General features: G+C 36.9%; 1 protein-coding gene across 1 annotated transcript in view; it reads left to right on the plus strand.

The window, feature by feature from the left end:
* The window catches only part of CAMKMT (calmodulin-lysine N-methyltransferase), a 211975-nt gene that overhangs the window by 148285 nt on the left and 42415 nt on the right, over positions 1 to 21275 (plus strand). The window contains exon 4 of the mRNA XM_085054995.1: positions 19381 to 19441. Coding sequence (XP_084911121.1) covers positions 19381 to 19441 — 61 coding nt within the window. The remainder of the gene's footprint in view (positions 1 to 19380; positions 19442 to 21275) is intronic.

Raw genomic sequence — 21275 nt, forward strand, 5'->3', positions numbered from 1 at the left:
ACCTTTCCCTTTGCTCTCCCTTTCCTCTTCTCTCTCCCGCTTTAGTTCAAGGGGTATTGTTGGCCAGAATGATGCTGAACCATTGAGATGCACCATGGGGCTTTGCTGGGCTATGCTCCTCATCACCTGCACAGGGTCCAGTGCTGTCTGTGAGGAGGTGAGGGATCAGACGGCAGAGCAGATCTCTGCTAGTCAGCTTGTGCAGCAGCAGAGAGGATGCTGTAGCTCTGACTTCACTCACGGACATCTGCACCCTGGACACATGCACTTTCCCATCCGTATTTTTTCCAAATGTTAAACCATCCGGGAAGGTATCCAGAAACTCTGCTGCATTTAGTGCAGCAGACCTAGAATTGTTCATTTGGAAGGTTTTCAGACCTGTCTGCTGGCATCTGTCACCATGTGTGCAGTACTGCCTGGGGTCAGCTTGACGGGGAGTGTGCACCTCTGCGCTGCCGCGTGGGGAAGAGGCGCCGATTGCTCACCGGCAACTCTCCAGGTACAATTTGAAAGTGTTCCTGGTCTGCCGCGTTTCGTTGCAGTTCTGTGGCTGAAAGCAGCCTAGCAGATAGGAAATGTGCTATCTTGCATATCCTTCAACTGAGCAGGAGGTGAGGTGGGGCTTGGATCTGCTGCCTGTAGATGTGGGAGGGGGAAACCACCCCTAGCCTGGAGCAGCTCTCCATGTGAATATATGTAGAGAACTCATTTTGAAAAGGCCTGGTTGCTGGAAACATTTATATTTTTTGTTGTTTTAAAGATTAACTAAGTTTTAATTGCCTAAAAAATCTGGAGTTATTTACTAAGTAATTGTAATTTTTTACCAAATAGTCTCTCTGATGTGTAGCAGAAATAAGATACAGAAGTCCACTTCTTTTAATATTTCTTCCAATTCCATGGGGGCCTTGGTGGGGGAAATATTTACCATACAGATCTTTTGATACACAATTTTGTGGTGTGATACGCTTTTATTGAGTACTGTCAAGGAGAGTAGCTACATCTCCCCTTTTTTCATAAGCATGAATGGGAGATGCAAAGGCAGTCTCCACAGTCTGCAATTATAATGCTGGCTGTACTGAAGCAAGGACAGAAGAAAACCCAGGTGTTTTGGAAATAGTACAGTGAAACCTGGCCTTGATACAGTGCTACCCTGCTCTCTGTTGTATTTAGCTTCTTTATGGCTCGAGAAGATACATTCTATTGCTGAATCTAAATTGCCTGTTCTCTACTTTATCACTGACTCCCTGGAAGCCAGTAAAGTTATGCAAAGGTTACATCAAGGTGAGATTACAATTGGAATTTTTTGCACAGCAAAATTACATATACAAAATTAATACTAGGTTATGAAAAAACATGTCAAAACCAACATTGCACCTTATTACATGTTTCAGTTGTAAGTGGTTATTATATGTACGTGCATATACACGAACTGTTAGATACTAGGAAAACACTCAGCATTGGCTTACTTTGTTTTGCAGTTTAGGCGGATTAAGAAGATAGCAAACGTCAGTTTTAGTCATGGTGACTTGTATATGGTTTCATGATGTGACCATCTGTCTAATGCAGCAGACATTACCTGCAATTCTCTTAAAATGATGCAGTACCTATCACAAAAACTGAAGTTGTTTGCTTTTTAAAGGATCAGCATGATAGCACTTGGCAGTATGCTCCAGTTTACTAGCTAATAGGTCAGACAGGCTAAGATGGCTCTTCTGTCCAAACAGAAGGGTTGAATGTGTTGCTTCTCTCTTATTTCTGAAGTGTGTAATCTAGTTCCATAGACCATCTGCTTGGTTGCTGTAATATTTCTCCTCTTTATCCTGCCTAACAAAACTAAGGTGTACAGCAATGCCCAGGGGATAATTGGAATGATGCCTTAAGCTACATTTGTGTGTTTTTCCTATTTTCCTGTTCAGCCATTTTGGCAATAGATGCATAGATAAGTTTGTTTCATATAATCTTTCTTTTCTAAAGAAAGAGAAGTTTTGTTGCCCTAAGAAGCAGCATTGCAGCAATGTTAATGTATTCTCTTGCAAGTATGTTCCCAAAATTTGTGGTCAGTAATAGTATTTCATTCGACTGGTTTGTTTCAACAGTGACAGCTAAATGTTAAAAAAAAATCTGACATTGAAATGTGATATTGCTGCTTTTCTGTGACTAAATACTTGCATTATTCTTTGTTTTGAATGAAAACATCTCAGCATCATGTAGAGGCTATCATAACGTATCGCCCCTCTACTGGATAGGATAGTTTGAAATTCCTGCAGTATAGATATCAATTCAGTGGAAAGGATAGTTTATTCTACAGTGTTTATTTAATAATGAAGAAAAAAAGAAGAGAAAACCCAAGCTGACCCTTTGGAATTGTTATTAAATATGAAGAATGCATTTTTACAGACAAACTGGAATGGGTTCCCAGAATGTAAGTCTCAGAATATTGTTAGAAAAAGACTGGTGTAAAAACATTCTGTCATTGGTTGAAACTTAAATCAGATGGCAAATCTGTAAATAGACAGGCAATGCTCATTCAAGTGCTGTGACTCTGAGGTGAAGTGAACGGAGCTGGCATTGCTGCGGTCAGGGCTGTAACACTTTGGAGCCACTCTAGTGGAAAGAGAAGCCAGAGAGGACACAAGGTGAGCAGTGATTGCATTGGTCATGTCAGGCTGGTCCTGGGCATTTTGATACTGGCAGGCCTGTCAGAGCAATGACTGCCCCCGAGGAGGTTTCAATTCCGCTGGATGCTTTGGAAGTTACTTTGGAGGTATAGTTGTTGAAAGAGAGGCTACTAGTAATAATTCTGCAAACCACTGCTTCCTATAAGGACTTTGGAATGAAAAAAAATACGTACATGGTGGGTTTATATATATATATCTATCTTTCAGGAAGGGTAATGAAATCCCGAATTGAGAGAAGAAGAGGAAGGAGCGCTTGGGGCAGGAGATATGATCAAATAAAAGGCCAGGGATAACAAATAAAAAAATTTGGAAACGGAGCAAATACAAAGCAGTGGATTGGGATGAAACGAGGGGCAGTGGAACTAAGCAGTGTTTGCCCGAAATCTAGGGGTTGAATTTTTAAAACTGGGTAGGAAAGTCAAGGCGTGTTTGGAGACAAATGGGAGGAAAGGCTGAAAAAAAAATGGGGAAAATTTTGCGCCAAAGCGCAAAGAAACAAATGACATGGCATGAGCTGAAGTGCAGGGGAAAGGACCAAACCTTGCCAAATTGATCCTCACTGAAATAGCAAGATTTCATTACCCTGCCTGAAAGGGTAATATAAATATACATATATATATACATATATATATATATATATATTTTCAAAACCCTGTCTTCCAGATGTGGTTCTAGGTGATAAGTAGAAAAAATTTGAAAAACCATTATGCCAGTGCCACGTTTTCATTGCTAACCATTTTACTCAAGTCAGCGGAGCCTTGACTCTATCAAAGCCGACACCTTTGTTTTGTTTACTGTGTTATTCTTGTTTGGAAAGCAGGGAAGTAGCATGCAATTAGGTACAGAGTTTCTGGTGGAGGATATCAGAAGTATGTCACTGGAAGTTTCCATGTGTGAAACAGTTAGCAGCTTTCTCATCTTACTAAAAGCTCCCATACGGTCTTCAAAATTTTCTTAGTTTCTTTGTATCAGAAAAGAAATAAACCAAAAGAGGAATACAATTACTGGGGCTCTTTAAAATTTTTAAAATAGTTTCTGAGAAATTAGAATGGGTATCGCTAAATGGGGAACTACAAGACCCTCTAAACAATGGAGAATGTTTTGCTTGTGTCTTGTCACTTTGTGTTTCTTATCAAACTCTGGAATAATAATTGTTCTTTTTAGGGTAAAAACCACAGTAATCTCAACTGAATATTTACAAATACCCATTTCGTCCAGATGTTTTCACAGTGACATTAATGTATAATGTCATTGAAAACAGGATACCTTCTTCTTTTCTGTGAGTGTTTAGACTTCATTGTCCAATTAAGTCTGAAACTGAAGGGAAAAAAGAAAAGGTAAGACATATGTCATACCACTTGAAGTCATTTCTGCTGTACTAATAATTATTTTCTTATTCAGGAAAATAATACAAGAAGGATGATTCTATTCAAAGTTTTCTTTGCAACCCTTTTGGGTAGAATCTGCTAGCCTGTGCACTTCAGATTTAACTTTACCACGGATCTGTCTTCCTTACCAAATGGATTGTAATTTTCCAAACCAACCTCTCCACTTGAGGCTAATCCTTTTAGGAAGAGGTAATTTTTCTGTTTATCTTAATTGACATGTTCCCTAAATTTCAATCTCTACATTAACTTGACCTTAATTATGTGGCCTCGTTGATAAAATGAAGGTTACCCAGGCAAACTCTATGCATGATTAATATTTTTTCTTGTGTTTGTGACGATTAAAAATCTGAACCCTCTTCCTAATCTTTACCTTCAATCATTTCTGAAAATGAGTGTAAAGAATATTTATGGTGTTTTTTGATCTTGTTTACATTCTTAAAAATAAGTATTATACCTGACATAAATACTTTAATGTAAATCTCTATTTCTATGTCTCCCTTTTCATAAGAAAAGTATGCTTTGATTTTGTAAATGCCATAATTCAGTCTTGATAGGTTCCTACTGCCTAATTTTTATTGTTTTAAGTTGTTTTTCCACCAGTCAAACGTGCATTAGATGCAGCAATAGATTATTGTGAGTTGAAAGTCTTCTAGTACTGTCAGATAGACTGCATTAATCTTAAAATTTGAACCACTAAGTCATAGCTTTTAATCACTATTTTTCTGAATACAATTTGATTAAATACTTCTAATCTGAGCTATAGTTACTACTGACTTAAACTTAGAGCAAACAGTAAATGCCTAAAATTCATGGATTAGAAATTCATTTTCACAGTCACAGAAGGCTGAGCAGTCTTGCAAGTAGCAGAGAACTTCATGCTCCAGGTGTTTTTGTCCTGTACAATTGAGTTGTTAGAAAGAGACTACAGGACTCTGGGAAAATCTAGCACTGCTGTTATTATCAGTAACATTTGCAGCTGGTTTGTAGTAAAATGCAAGACGCTGTAGTCTGAATAAATATCTTTGTGACTGCACAGGATGATAATTGCTCTGCCTGCACTTTCTTTGGCACCTACTTATCTCAGCTGAAATGATTGATAAAAATATTTTTGTACTGACGTTGAGCACTTCTAAATTATATAATGATTTTTGTATTATTTCACATTTACTCTGAAGAAAGTTCATGGTAAATTGAGTTTTGCTCTTGTCAGTATCTTTATTAATCAGAATAGGAAAAGTATGGTGTGTTTCCCACCTTTTTGCACAAGATCGATTTTTACTGCAAGACTTCCTCTTTCTTTTCTTGGAGCGACATGGAGAGTTATGTACGAGGATATCAAGTCACTAACTTCAAACAGAAGACAAATTCACTAAAGTGAAAATGATTGTGATAGTTCTCTAATTTCCCCCACAGTGTATGTAAAACTGACTTTTAAAGTGTTTAGTGGATAATGGATCATGAAAGGTCAGTACTAGCCATAGCTGTTATGGCTATTATTTTCTCCTTTCATGGGAGGGTGCTCAGCAAAATGAGATTGTCACGCTCTTTTTTTTTTGAGAGGACAGCGACAGACAGTTAAAAGCCTCTTCATGTAAGGATGTTATTTCATAAAGACACCAGCACTGGATTATCCCCTTCACTTTAAACTTCTGCCAGCTTGTACAAAGAGATAAAACAAAATAGCCCCAATCCCAGGGGTGGAGAAGTGCTGGCCAGATCTGCCCATGTCCACAGCTTTCATTTTGATTAGTCACATGTGAGGAAAATTCACTTAGGCTGAGAGGTAAATTTAATACCAGTTATGCCCATGCTGTTCATATCACAACCATTTTCACATGATGCCACTTAATTCCCTAAGAAGCAGAAAGGTAAATCGGTGGCTGGCCAGCTAAGGTGTCATAATGCATTAGGACCAGGGCTCGCTGCAGGGGATAATGGTTCTGATTGCTGTTGACTCATGTCTCCACCAACTGCCTCATGTAAAATAAGTGACATTTAAAAGGCATCAAGATGTGAGAAGAGGTGAAAAAAAAAAAAAAAGGAAGAAGGAAAAGCAGAGTACTAAACTTGCCACTTGAACATAAAGTCCCTTTTTCACCCTAAGTGGTATAAAAATGATAACTCAACATGCCATAGGTGACCTGTGCTGTGCTTTGAACTTCCTGTCTTGTGTTTTTAGAGAAAATCTGTAAAATTGCTTCTGGGAACTGCTCCAACATGTTATCATTTATTTCCCATTTAATTTTTTTTTTACTTTTTTTTTTTGCCCTTGGATATCAGTCTATTCATCTTTTAAAAAGCTTAAGGCTGAATCAAGTTAGGCAATGGTATACAACAAGAGGCAGCCTAGTCTCTGAAGGCCCATTTAAGTCTATTTTTATAAAAAGAATCAAATTCCAGTTTACAGTAAGCATATGCTTCAGTTGACATCTGTTTCTAAGACTTGGATGCTTTGTTTGCATAACAGGCACCAATAAATGGCCTTGTTTTAAGTCTGCTCACTCAGTTGTATTTGGGTTGTTCAGCTGGGGATTTGAGTTGCAGCTGATCCCCTACCGCTCATAGCAGATATAAAAGGGAAGAAAAAAAATCTCAGAAACCGAGTCTTATTTATTAATACAGATTTCAACATTCTCAATAAGCCACTGTCTTTTTGTTAGGTGACTACTAAATACTTGTTTGCCCTGGTAGACAAGCATTTTAAATTATCAAGTATTAAAGATAATAAAAAGTTTGTTTTTTTAATGTTGTATTTAATACATTTATATCGTTCTCAACTGACAAAGCCTGGTGCATGTAATGCTGGGAATTAAATGGATGATATGCATAAGAAATGCATTTGTTATGGCAACATATAGTGGTTTTTAAAAATTACTTTTGTTTTCTTTAAGTGTCCATGCCCTCCTGGTGACACAGTCTAAAATATTTTGTAAGCAAAATTTAATTATGTCTGCTTTCTTGGGGAAGAAAATTCTGGACTTCTCAAGGGAAAATTCAGAAGTATGTATGTTTCTTCTCTAGCTTGCAGAATATAAGCCTTTCTCTGTGAAGTGATGCATTCTGTTACAATTATATGATATTTCTCTCATATGTATAACATAATTTAAGTACATTTCTATGAAACCTAGGAAATGCCTGTAAAGAGTACAAAAATGTATCAGTAGTATCACAACTCTATAATTACCTTGCTTAATAACTACTGTAGTTTTTAAAAAGTAATAATGTCAGCGCTGCTTCCTTGTTAGTATTTTGAACTCCTCCCCCCCAATTATTGTAAAGGGCTCTCTAGTAGTGTACAGAATATGTAACATATTTCAAGTGGATTTAGTTACCAACTTTTTCTAGTGGTACCAACAGCAGTAGTGTGAAATATATCTACTCCATTTACTCTTATCCATTGCACCTACTTTCTTTTTCCCTTTAATTTTTATATATGGTAAAAATTTCATTGAAGAGAGATTTTAGATGACAGGACTGTAATTTTAAAACCAATAGAAGAGGTGTAAGCAATTTGAGCTTAGCTGAAGCATAATCTTAGGTTGTCAAGAAGAAACCCATTCTCCCTATGCTAATCAATCAGTATATCAACCAACCAATCATCTCCTCAGCTTAGCATATATCCTAAGGTTTGATATATCTATTAACTGCCCATCATGCAGCTGGTCTCCAGTTGATGAGATTCCCCCTATCTTGGCATTTGGAGGCAGACAACTGAGCTATCACAGCCTTAGATAAATACTAAAGTGGAGATTTCAATCCTGCTCCTGATAGCAAAGACAATCCAGGAATATAGAACATATTTTTAGAAAAGAACACATAGAGAATTACATTTTCAACAGTGTGTTATATGTGAAAATTGCATATGTTTCATGATCCCTTCTTCCTCCACCCCCTCCCTTCCAGAAGTAGAAGGAAATTACTCTTATATTGTGACTCAAACTCTTAACAGAAAAAGAGAACAACAAGAAAGTGCTAAAACTAGTTGTTAACTGCTAATTACTATAATGGTGTTATACAACTCCTTTTTTAAAAAAAAAAAGGTTTTCCTCGCTATTGCAGCATTATTACTCTATTGATGAGGAGCTCTATGAAAATAGTGTGTCACAACATAGTTAAACCTTAGGGGAAAAGTTTGAATTTCAAAATTCAAACTGCCTCTCCATTTGTGAAGTCTGGGCTCAAAACTCATTAAGTAAAAACATAATCTAGGTACTGAAGAGTTTACCTGCTCATGTGGAAGTTTGACATGAGATTTAACATAGTGTTTCAAGGTCTGTCTGTGCAAGAAATGCTGTAGAAATCGATGACTTACTGTGTTGGCTTTGCCACTAGTAAAAAACTACCTCAAAGAGTAAAGTGGCATAGATTGCATTTCCTAAAATCTTGCTACTCCCTAGGGAGGATCCTAGGGTCATGCAGGGGTCTGTGGTCATTGTGGAATGTAATATAGGACACAAGGGACAGGTCTCCCACTCAAATTGCAGTATCAAAAAATGGGACCCAGTTTCTGTGCTGGCATATGACGGAGCGATTCCTGTAGTCAGAGGATGTGTGCTCACTTAATTAAAAATTTGATCAATTCTCTTTCCCGACCTACCAACAACAAACATAAGCATATTGTTACGAGGTTAGCTTATAGGCTTTTTCATGCTTTCATTTAATTAAATTGAGTGTAATGTTTTGCTTTGGTTTTGTTCCTTTGTTTCTGAGGCTCAAGCCACTGGATGTTCTGAAATACATTCTCTAAACACTGAAAAATGGCATAAGTCCCTAAGCTATATATCTTAGGTCAAAGCATATTGTTCTTGGCACAAGAGCACTTCTGTTTCAGAGTGTAGCAAAGTAAGTTTTTATACAGCTCTACAATGCTTTTCAACAGAATTCTTGTGGCACCTGTTTGCGTTTTTATGCCTTGGAAAATAAAAATATGGTCAGTTAGGTCATGGTTTATTAGAGTAACATGGAAATGTGCAAGTAATCAGGGAAAATATTTCAGGCTACTTTGAAGACTAAATTCTAATCTTATCACTTTTGTATCCTCCTTTACCATAACGCACTGATTGCCTGAGAAGGTTACTCTTGGATTTGACTCTTCAAAATGATCCAATGCACTAACATATGCTAATATAATAAAGGCTACTTTGTTTCTCAGAAAACCTTGCATATTTTAAACTTAAGGCTGGTTCATTAGCTGGGATACACGGGCATGTCAGCTGAGGATCTGGCCCATTGTATTTAACGGTCATGAAAACTGTCAGATCAATGGCTGTGCTTCTTGAAACCTGTTCAGGCAAAACCATCTATGAGCAATGATAGTGTAAGTTCTCTTGTGTTGCCCTGTATGTCAAACCTCACCTGGAAGGACATGGAGGATCCTGAAATCCTTGGCCTTTCAGGAAAAAAAAGTAAATATTTTCCTTTGATACAGATTTGCTCTAACTCTTAGTCTAAATTCTTATGGAACGTGGATCCACAAACAGATGAAAAGTCTGGTTCATCTTTGTGCAGCATTCTGACTCACAGAATTCATTACAAACATTATTCCATGTGAGAGATGAAAACAAGGTTTAGTGATATAGGGAGATTTTGGGCACCTGCTGCAAGACAGTTGTCAGTGCAGACTTTTGAAAATTGCACACTTAGCACCAGTTGAAAATACCGCAGGAGCAAGAATCGAGGCCTCCTCAATACAGTGACCTAGTGATTTAATCTAAGAATATGAAGGATGCACGGTCACCATTTGCCAGTATGTGAAATTCCAAGATATACTGTTTTGTTAGACAAATGTTATCCAAAGCCTTCAGATTGAACTGTGCATGCAATTATTATTTTGACTTGTGCCCAATTACCCTAGCTGTACAGAACAGACACTTTCCTAATAGTTTGGTTAGCTGTGTAGAGTGGTGGAGTTTGATAGAGGAGAAAAATATGAGTCAGAAGCTGCTGGGACCAAAAAGGTATTGGTTTTGTTTAGTTAATTTGATGGGGAAAAAAACCAAACAACAAATCACAAATCAAACAGAAGAAATCCAAGCTCCAGACACTACTTCTGAACACAACCAAAATCACCCAAATGAATTCCACTTAATTTCTGTTGAGCATTACATAAGGGTGTGTAGGGCAATTACACAAACTTCCATGTTCTGTATCGGATGCTTGAGGAAGATAAGCAATATTAGTAACCAGCATTAATCTACAGGTTTTTACGTTCTCTACCTATGAAGAATCTGCGAACCCCAAAACAAACCAACCAAAGAAACCCAAAACAACTGCGAAACCCCACAGAAAAAGAAAAAAAACCCATACAACCACCCCCCCCCAACTAGTTTCCTCACTTCATCTATAGACAAAGTGAAACTAGGATATTGGAAATGGCAAAATAGAGATACAAGGCGACAGCTGAGATACAGTTGATTGTATCTATAAGCTATTGTGAATACTGGAAAAAGGCAGTTATTTAATTGAGCTATCCAACTATTTGCCTGGACATGGTTCTTTAAAATCTTTCTTTCTCTCTTTAATTTCTTGTTTGGGAAGCAAATAAATATGTATGCACTCCAGGTTTATTGTTACATATTTAAATGGTTTAGTTCAAATATCGTTGAATATTCTTTTTCTACTCTTCTCAGAATGAGTGCTCATTTAAATCAGATATTATGAAAACCAGATGACTAATCCTAAATTCAGGTGTACTACCACTCAGGCTAGGCAGATTGCTAGTTGATCATGCTAAGATGCTCCCTTATCCATTATTGGATCTGAAAAAGAGGAGGATTAAGAATTATCTGACTTCTCAGTTAATGTGCAAATCATCTAAAAGCTCAGCTTAGAAAGGTCTTAGGAAGCCGAAGAGCACTAAAATAATAATGTCTTAAGAATTTTTAATAATATAAATGTGCCGTATCACATTTTTAGAGTGAAAATAGAGTTTTGTGGTTTCTATCTCAGATGATCTTTTATCTCTCTTGCTGTTTTTGTAATTATATATGAATGTCCTAGAACTCTACTTTAAATTAAAATTTTTTTATTGCAATTAGAAGTTGTCATTTGGGACAAACTCACACTGTTGGAATTTAATAATGATTATATTACTTTCAGGCAATAGTAGAAAATAATTTGATAAGTATCTTTGGAAATGAGCATTAATCTATTTACTTTTAACAAAGCATAAGGCAAGGAAGGAAAAGTATACTTTGGGAAATATATATGTATAATGTATCTGTGATCTTTGCAGGGGTTTTGTCTGTAATACGTATTTCTAGTATCTTTCTCTGCTCTTGGATATGGTGAAAAAACCCCTTCATTGAAAAGATTGAAACACCATTTTTCTGTATTTTCAAGGGACAGGAGAGTCTGTGAACCAGAAGGCATCTCTTAGTGTTCCATCTTTGCATTTTTAGGCTAGTTCTGCTGTTTGCTACAGTAATATTTGTTTTATCATTTCTATCACTCCAATATATATACTTGCCTTTCAAAATCTGTGAAAAGTATTTAAAAAGAAAAGAGAAAATGCTAGTATTTCAAAACCCTATTATAATGCATTTTCAAATATGTCAGACACATCTTTGTTAAAATTAAACCAAGGATTGGTTTTGAGCGAATAGCCCTATATCCTTACAGATGCTGTGGATGGTTGCATCTAAGCTGCTTATTATATTGATGGGTTTTGCTGCTCTGCAGCAAATGAAAACAGGCAGCTGCTTCCTCCATCAAAGCAAAAAGCAGCCTGAGTTTTTATTAAACGAGTGTTCATTTCTTCTATTGCCAAAATTCTTACACAAAACAAAAGAGCAGTTTTAGCACATTATTGCTTAACTAGACATGAACAACTGACAGCAAGTGATAAGCCTGTCTGCTTTTCACAACTGGTAATCATTTTTGGAATAGATGTTTTAATATAGTTGAATATAAAATTTTGTAATTTACATCTACAATGGTACATAAATTTATAGATCCAGTTTTTTTGCAGGAGAATGAAGGCTATAATCACAAAAGGTTTGTTACAGTGTTGTTTAATTTTTAATAACTATTTGAAAACTAGGTAAACCCCCCCCCAAACAAATTCATTCATTTGAAAAAGATGTTAAAGACAATCATGCCAGTAGATTTATACAGTTGGCCAATTTTTCCTATGGAAGGGATATTCGTACATTTATAGCTTTGACTTGTTACTGTATTTCCACATCAGTTCCACCGAGCTTCTTAAGTTTGTGCTCTAAAAGAAATTTGCAGATTGCAGACCATCATGTTTCCCTCCTAGTCATGAATAATAATAAGAATGAAAGTGAGAGATACAGTGCTGAGGCCATTTTGCCTAGGCTGAAGATCTCAGCCGGTGCTTATACATATTTTTCAATGATCTGAATATCATGAATTCTGCTTTAGATTGGAAGAGAGACAAGAGTTTCTACAAAATGTATGTGCATAGGGAAAAAATGTTTCTCTTTATATTGTCTTCTATTTTTTTTTCTGGTTTTCTTGTACCTTTTCAAACTCACTTACAGCATTCCTGCTGTGGAAAAGTAAGCTAGCCATTCTCCCTGCCTCAAATTACTCCTCTTCACTGGACTTAAAAGGTGGTTTGCCATCTGCAAAAGCCAGGTGCAGTAAGGCACAGATATAAGGTGCAACTGTAAAGGCTATTAAATAATTTTCTTTTTTCACACTGTGAACATTTATTGCTGAAGTTACTCACTTGTAAATACTCTTGGGGTAAATTTCAGAATCGAAAGCCTCAGATTAGACAACTGGACTTTCAAAATATGCTCTTAAAGATGCTGGAATTTGAGGTGGCCAAATGTCCAGAGGGGCACAGTATTTGGTAGCAGTTCTCCTTTTGAAAATCTGCTCTCAAATTCAGTTTTGTAGTAAATAATTTTACAGTTGGAGGTACGCCATCTGCAACTAACTTGGCAATGATGACCCTTCTTTTATCTACTTCTACTGTAGATGGGTATAAACTTAAAATTTTGTGTACTGAAAACAGAGTGAAACAACAAGGGTTTTTCAGTGAGTTTTTTCCTTGCTTAGCAATTTCCTCTGTTTCTTCATTTCACTAAAGTGGCCAGGTTTGTCTTTGGATGATTATGGAAGTTATTTTCGATAGTGGAATTTTTCCACTTCTCTATACATACATTTCATGGTACCAAAAAAATTAATATTTGTAGTGCCTTATTACATGTGTTTATGTTTTTTAGATTCAATACACTTTAGGTGGGATCTTAGGTAGCAGGGATTACTGATTATCCTTTCATCTGTGTCACATTTTGCATGCTGTGTGAACAAGTGAATGAAGATAAAATCTTTACTTCCTGACTATACTGAGCAACATTTTAATGGTGAAATTAAATTGAAAAGGGGCATGAGGTTTGGAGTTTGAAGAAAGTTTAGAGCTAGAAATATTTTTGAGAGCTATCTATGCCAACTAACTACAGCAGTGCAATTATTTTCAGGTAGTCTTTACCCAAACAATTACTAAAATTGGAACACCCATGTTAAATGTTACTACCAAGATGTATTTGGCAGACATCCATCGTATCCACTTTGTTTGTAGTCTTAATTGTGCTTTCCATAATTTCATGTTTTAACTGACTTGTGAGTGAAGTTTAGTGCTCCACTTATAGAAGGGCTCATAATATTGGTTAGAGCTTAAATTTGAAATTTGCTCCAAAGTGCTGTGCTGTTGAACCCTGATTTTGATCTGTTCTCATGCTTCTCCAGGACCCTTAGCAGATGTACCATGCTTCTTGCTGTGCATGGTGGTGGTGATCCAAAGGAAAACTAACCAGGAAAAAATTACTAAGTTTACCTTCCCATGTGACTTGAATATAGTCACATAGTCAGTAGAAAATAAGGTTTGATACTGTAAAATTAGGGTTGTCACAATGCTACAATGCTCTAAGAATGGAAGAACTTTATTTTAAACTCCTACAATTACTTATGTTATATTCCTAAAATAGCTTTTTCCAGTAAATATCTTAGTTTTGGGGATTTTTCATCTACTCTGCAGTCTTTTAGCAGAGGTGATGAGGAATAATTGCCTGTCCGGACAGGCCATTAATTTAACACCTCTGCACAGTCTGTTGTAGTGATAAAGATTTTTCTACTCTCCACTAGCCACGTGTTTAGAGATAAAAAGTACCTCACTTAGGGTCAGAAAACAGTTCATAATTTCTCAGTGCAGTTGGTATGACTTTTGAGACATTATTCATCACTTTACCCAAAAATGCTTTTTTTCCCTCTCACTTTGATGACTGTTAAAGCAAATAAGGTCATTTCATGTAGTCAAGAATGAGGACATACTAGAAAAAAGATCTTTTTGAGTACATTCATATGGGGAAAATGAGTGACTTTTCAAATTTAAATTGTCTTTGCTTTTGAGGGTTCAGATTGGATTTGTTCAAAATTTACTTGAGACTTCAAATGAATAGGAAGACATCTCATAGTTTAATAGTGCAAATGAAAGACAAAATTTGAATGTTGAGATCAGACGTCTATATGTGTGGCTATGTGAAGTGCCAGGGAAATGTGAAAATACTTTCAATTTGGCTTAGCTTTGAAAGTTACTTCTTAATCTCCTAGGACGAGTTAAGCAGTTGTAGGACAGCTTTAGACCTCCTACTCAGAGCTTTCAGGGACAGCTCACCTGTCACCTCTAGTTGCCCCTATGTTTCCTGTATGCAGTGCTGGCAGCCAGTAGAGCAGAGTTCCACTAATCTTGCACGATCCCAGTTAAAATAATCAGTAGCTACTGAGAGTTCTTTGCGCCTATGGAGCACTGCTGAGACATCACAGCTCCAATAGTCAGATGTCTTTCTTAAAAATCACATCTCAAACTTCTTTTCTTCTGATGTGGTGTTCTTTAAGAACTTCACATCACATCTCAATATTTGTTATCCAAAGGTTGACAGCATTCTTTAAAATATGTGGTAAAAAGCAACAGGAGGAGAAACAACTTTTTTTTTTAAATACTGGATAATTTATTTCTGGTAGACAATTTTCTGTATTATCATACAGTTTTCAGCATTTTTAGATTTGTTGCAGAAGCACAGGCTTTGTGTAGCTTTGGACTAGTGGTGCTCCACCTGATGGTTAAAACACAGCATCCTCAGAAGTCTGTCTACACGTGGCTTAGTCCACGTGGGCTGAAGGTTGCTTTAGAAACTGTTGTGTCATGACTAGTGCAGAAAGACCTGACACTTCCCATTAGCAAGCACTATGAAAGTAATAAAAACAACTTATTTTTCTTTCCCTTATTATGTTTTTTTTAGTGTTGTTCTTCTGTAGGAAGATTTTGGGTGCCTTTTTTGATTACATCATACCTCAGGGTGTAAGAATGTCTTGGGTTGTTTTTCTTGGCCTTCCCATAATTTATTCTGTGTGTCTAAGTAACTTGATCTATCTTTGTCTCTTACTTTGCTTCCCAATGTGCAAACTTGAGGCCAGTAGAAATTCATGATATCATCAAGATCTTGTGAGGTAGACTCCATTGCTGTGGTGACATTTTATGATATGGTGACAAGTGCTGTACAAATGTCTGTATTTTGTATGGCTCTGATGCATTCGTAGCATTTCTCTATCTGCCATCATATGATTTAGTGATGTTTTTCTACTCCTTCTACTGTAATAAGTATCATGAGTCTGTCTGGAAGCAGATATCATCTTTCTTATGGCATTTGTAGTGAAAATCCTTCTCCATCCTAGTGGTGAAAGGATACTTGTCAAGAGTTGAAATGTGGGCAGGCATGAGCTCTGTCTCTGTCCCATGTCTTCAGACATTCCTATTCTTGAGGCTCTCCACTGAACACCAATGCAACTTAATTTTTTCGTATGTTTCCACAGAGATTCCAGTGCTTTCTGGCAATTATTCTCTCTTTTCACGTTGTAGTTATCAAGGTGATAAGGAGTTTTAAAACCTCCAGTAAATGTCACAAAATAGTTATTTTTTGCAAAAGTAAACTCTTGTTTCTCTCCAGTTCCTCATACAGTGAGATGTTTTAGCCACTCTGTCTAGGACTTGTAGAGTATTTATAGCCTTGAAAATACGAGCACCATTTGGGGGTCTTCTGATATTCTCTTGCCTATCCATCTGTAAATAGTTTACTATCATGTGAGTAATTGTACATGCAAATAGGTAACATCCAATATTACGTATTTATAATCAAATTCAGAAATCAAAATGAGAATAATTTTGTATTAAATATGAAAGAATTATTTTAAGTGTGCTCATAGGAAACTTAATCCATATCCATATGTATGTGTTTGCAGGAAATAAATTATGTTTTTTACAACATAGTGGTAGTTGTTAATTCATAGGAATTCTGCATTTTTGCATTACAGCTGTATGTTTTCTAACAGAAGCAGAACTATCTTTCTTATACTTGCAACTTCCAAATGTAGGTCATTGTGTTGGCGAATGTAGGTCAGAGTGAGGAGGAAGAAGACAGAATGCAAACTCCTCCACATGGATCTTTAAGCTTATCCCTGTTTTGAAGGTAAAGAGGCTTACCTACCTGGTCAAGCACGAGAAGCTTTTCCTTTTACTAAAATTAATGCAGGTATTTTGGCTTCTGGCTCCTTGCCTTAGCTGGGAGCACTGTGTGCTTCCACACTTGAGACTTGTTCATGAAAGACCTCCTGACTCCTGCTTCTTTAGCTTCCAGATGCTTATATCATTGCTGAGGTGATCCTTCCTTCCCTATGGGGGAAGGCAGCGGGAAGAAGAGCTGTGTGCATTGCTGGCATCTGCCTTAAGAAGGGCATTGTCTTTGCAAGTGTGCTTTGCCCTTCTGTCAGCACAGAGCTATCTGATACACCTGCACTTCCAGCCAGTATCAACATTGTAATAGTAGCAGGGGAAGGAACAGTGACCCCTCAGAAAAGAGTCACTGACACCATTCAAAGTGCCCTCTCAATAATAACTGCAGAAAAGTGAGAGACATTTGACTGAGGGTACTGAAAAGTCAGATGTTGAAGGATGTTTTGCTACAGTTGGCAAGTATTTTTAAAGTTCACTCAGGCTAGAAGTTTGCTATAAAAGGATTTCGGTTTTTTATGTTTGTGGGTGTGAGGGTTTTTGTAATGTGAGATATAAGTATTATAAATGGTATTAAATTAGCCATGTCTTCACCAAATATTAAAAAACCACTTTTATTGCTTGAGTATACACCAGTCACTGCAAACTGAAACATTCTTTATGTTATACTCTAAAATATTTAAACAGTTATTATATTTATTGCAAAATCTGTCATTTTAGCATATTTCAATGCTCAAAAGCATTGAAATGCACAAAGGGAGATGAAAAATCCTGTACAATACTTAGTGTATGTTTCACTAAAGAATGGATAGTTTTGTGGGAATGTTTTATTTTAACTCTTAGCAAGTCTAAGCAAAACAACACATTCAAAACCACCTGATCAGCCTGAACTGTCATAAACAGGACAAAGACAAATATTTCATTATTGGTTTTGTCATACATATGTATCATCACTCTATTTTTTTTTCTTTAAAGATCTTTGTAATACAAAATTTGTATGCAAAGTTTTGGACAAATACTGTCTTGGCTTTTGCTTGATCTGCATGCAGTCAAGAAATTTTTAAATTTTCATTATTCCTTGCTATGAGTAAGGGTAGTTCAGAATACTTACTGGATTTAAAGGAAGAATTATATAGATAATGGTTTCAATCAGGCTCTAAGTGATTTAGAGGATGACAGTTTTTCTCCCAAACTTCTGCTTCTGTTAAAATTGTTGTGATGTTTTTAGTTTTGAGAACAAAAGATGGTTAAAATGATCTAATGGATACATAATAATCTGCATGGCATTCAACTTGTCTAGAAATATCTAAAGGATGCTCTCTGTGTCAAGTTTACCAGAACTGTTGAAATGTCTTTAGTTCATAGTATGAAGTTTGTGTCTCATTAATTCCTAATGCCACGTGTTGGTGGAAGGGGAAAGCTAAGTCTGGATCTGACCTGTGGACAGATGTGTAAACATGGTTTTTCATTGCTAAGCAACCACAGATGAAAAACACATACAATCATAATTTGGCTGCAAATGCCTTTGATTCATCCTCCTGTAACTTTGGGAGCCTTTGCAGGCATAACTCAAGTGCCTGAGTATGAGTTTGTTTTCCCCAGGCTCCCTCCAGCCGTGGAGCCTGGTGCCTGCAGGAGAGTGTGCAAGGCTCACAGGCTCTGTGCTGCCCTCTCCGTGGGCCATGGCACTTCAGCTGGATGTTCCAGTCAGGTGGGAGATTGGTGTGGCAAAACAGCCAGGTTATGAGAGAACTATTATAAATTTATTCCTTCCTTGATTTTGAAGGAATAAATTGACATGGAAGCCTCCAAGTAATTATCAATGTTGGTGATGACGCATGTAAGTTTAATGATGGAAGCTAATAAATTCATTAATAATACAGGGGTAGGTGAAGAAAGTGTGATTGCTCCTGGCTATTTCCACAGGAGAACTAGGGGAATTCAAATGAAAATGGCAGGGAGGCAAGTATAAAATGAGAGAGGAGGGGTTTCTTTATGCAGCATGGCAAAACTGTGGCACTTCCTGGTGCAGCTCTGGAAAGTTTACCACAGGACTGTTACCAGCAGAACAACTAGAAAAATGCTTCTGTGCCTGTTAAGGAGAACTTCTTGTATTTCTTCTCCTTCTTCTGAACTTCTTGAGCCGCAGTTGGAAATCACACGGTTTTATTGCCCTAGTCCTGGATCTGTCCTTAGCATGTGCTGCTGGTCAGTCTCCCTTACAGTCAGACTGATGCCTGACCTAACAAAAACTAAGGCAAAAGGAGCTAAATAAAAAGAAACTGGACAGAAATTGAGTGACTGTAGCATGATGATAATGTAGGTAAATGCAAATCGAGAGGGCTTCTGTCCCCTGTTGGCAACAGGCTACAAGACAAGGTTGGCCTTGCATCTGGCCTGGTACAAACAGGTTGATGTTCATGTGAATGCCCAAGTGAATTAAATTTTATATGACTTTTCAAGTCATATAAAAGATTGTTGCATGTATGTGTATAGATATATGTGTGTGTTTATGCATGTATGTGTATAGATATATGTGTGTGTTTATGCGCGTGTGCATGTATCTATGAAATTCTGATCATTGTGGTGAAATCTATGATATATTCAATTCTAATGCTTAAATCATAGATATTATTATTTTTTTCATTTATTCCATGGCATTCTGACAAATTTAGAAAATGAAACAGTGGGTAAAAGTCTGCAAATGGTAGTACACATTCAAATATTATTTTAGACCCAAAAAATCTGTTCTGAGAAAGCGACTATCTTTGTTTTATAGGTCTCTGGCCATCTGAAGAAGTGCTGGCGTACTACTGCCTGAAGCATAATGAAATATTCAGGTACAGAGTTAAACATAAAAAGATATTTTCCAATCTCTCAGTTTTATTGTATCTGCATGGTAAAGATTGCTATGATTTAAGTCTTCAGATTAAATTCAAAATGTTCAAGGTGAAAGCATGTTGCTCTTAACAAAGAATTCTGAGCTGCCTTTGGGTACTAATATTGCACAGCAAGCTTTCTGCTATATGTCAAAGACTTTTGATTTCCACTCAAGGCGTTTTATTTCACTTTGATTTTTGGGAAACAAAAGTGAAGCTCCAATCGATCAGTGCTGATTGTGAAGGTCAGGAAAAATAAGATATTCTTTAAACTGACATCTGTTGCAAAAGCAAGCAAAATATTATCTGATAAAATACATAATAATCACGGCATATAGTAAGAGGAATTTGCACCTGTATTTAAGTGTTGTGAAACAGTTTTGAAACATCCTTCACTTTTATTTAGTTTTGGGTTTTTTCCCATTTTCTAAACTTGTAGAAGACAGTTATCAAGGCTCCAATAGGAACATCTAAAAATAAAATCCATCCTGCATCCACTTTCTTTCCCCTTGAGTATACTGAGATTTGCACTTGGAAATCCTTGAAGTTTCATTGTCTGGAGGATGAATAGGGTGCAAAAAAAGCCATTGTAACAATGCATTTGGAGGTATAAATTGTATTCAGAGTGAGTGGGTAAGGTTAATACCAAGTAAACCAGCTTGGAGTACATGAAATCCCAGTTTGTGTAAAGATGGTGTTGGTAAAATAAGGAAGACCATACAGTAAGTCCCTGCCCCTCATACCAAATGAGCAACTTGCTTAGACTCCTATCTGAAATCCAAGACCTGGCACCAAAGTGAGCCCTGGCTTGTAGAGCCTCATTTCTCCTCCATCCCCCACCTGAACAGTGCCTGGCCATTAGAAGAGGTGGCTCATACACCTATCTGGGAGCTGCTGCTCCTTCCTCCCAGCTGAGCTGGGCACTGCTCCCAGGTGAGTTGTGTGACTTCTGCTGCCGCCGTGATGTCCCTGTAGCACTTTGCTGTCCATCCCCATGCTCAAATGCTCTGCTTGTTCTCCAAAGGCCCTCACAGCAAGCCTCCCTGTGCTGCTCACTCAGAGGGTATTTTTCTGGTTTGGCTATGCAAGCCCTGATACTTGGAGACAACAATCAGTCAAACTTCCATGGATTAAACGGGCAGTTTCACATCCTGATTTCTTAGGATTATGCCCTACTGACAGTACTCTCAGCGTAGAGTTTCTTATTTTAATTCTCTTTAATAAATGTGCTAAATAATGCCTGAGAGACAGATACAACTTTTAAAATTTGCTAATAGGGGAACTTCGCACTGAAATAAATTTTGTATGCAGAAATATTTAAGTGTATATGTATGCTCATATATTATAAACATAGAAATTTTGTTCAAAATGCAGTTGAAACCTCACCCTGGATACTTTCTGTGTTTATTTCAGTAAGTATAATTCTTATAAAGGATTAAGTGCCTTGTAAGTCTTGCATATATCCATAAGTATGTACGTTCAATATATAATACACTTGGTTTAGAACAACTAAAACTTATTTGAGAAAAAGCCTATAATAATTCTGTTTAAAACCCAAATTGCAGATTTCCCATATTTGTTTTCTGTTCTTACTGGGTTTATGTGCAGCTTGTTCCTCCAAACTATGTCTGTCTTTTGTCTCATTTTGATTAAATAGGACAACTAGACTTTTTTCAAATAAAATTTATGGTGTCTAAGAAAAATAAATCTAACCCGTCCAGACAGTGAGCATTGTTATACAGTCATACAGCCTAGTCTGCTCGCCTCAGTGAACAAAATACCAGCATCTGTATAC

The sequence above is a fragment of the Lichenostomus cassidix genome, chromosome 3 (assembly GCF_008360975.1).
Source record: "Lichenostomus cassidix isolate B80296 chromosome 3, HeHo_3.0, whole genome shotgun sequence".
NCBI lineage: Eukaryota > Metazoa > Chordata > Aves > Passeriformes > Meliphagidae > Lichenostomus > Lichenostomus cassidix.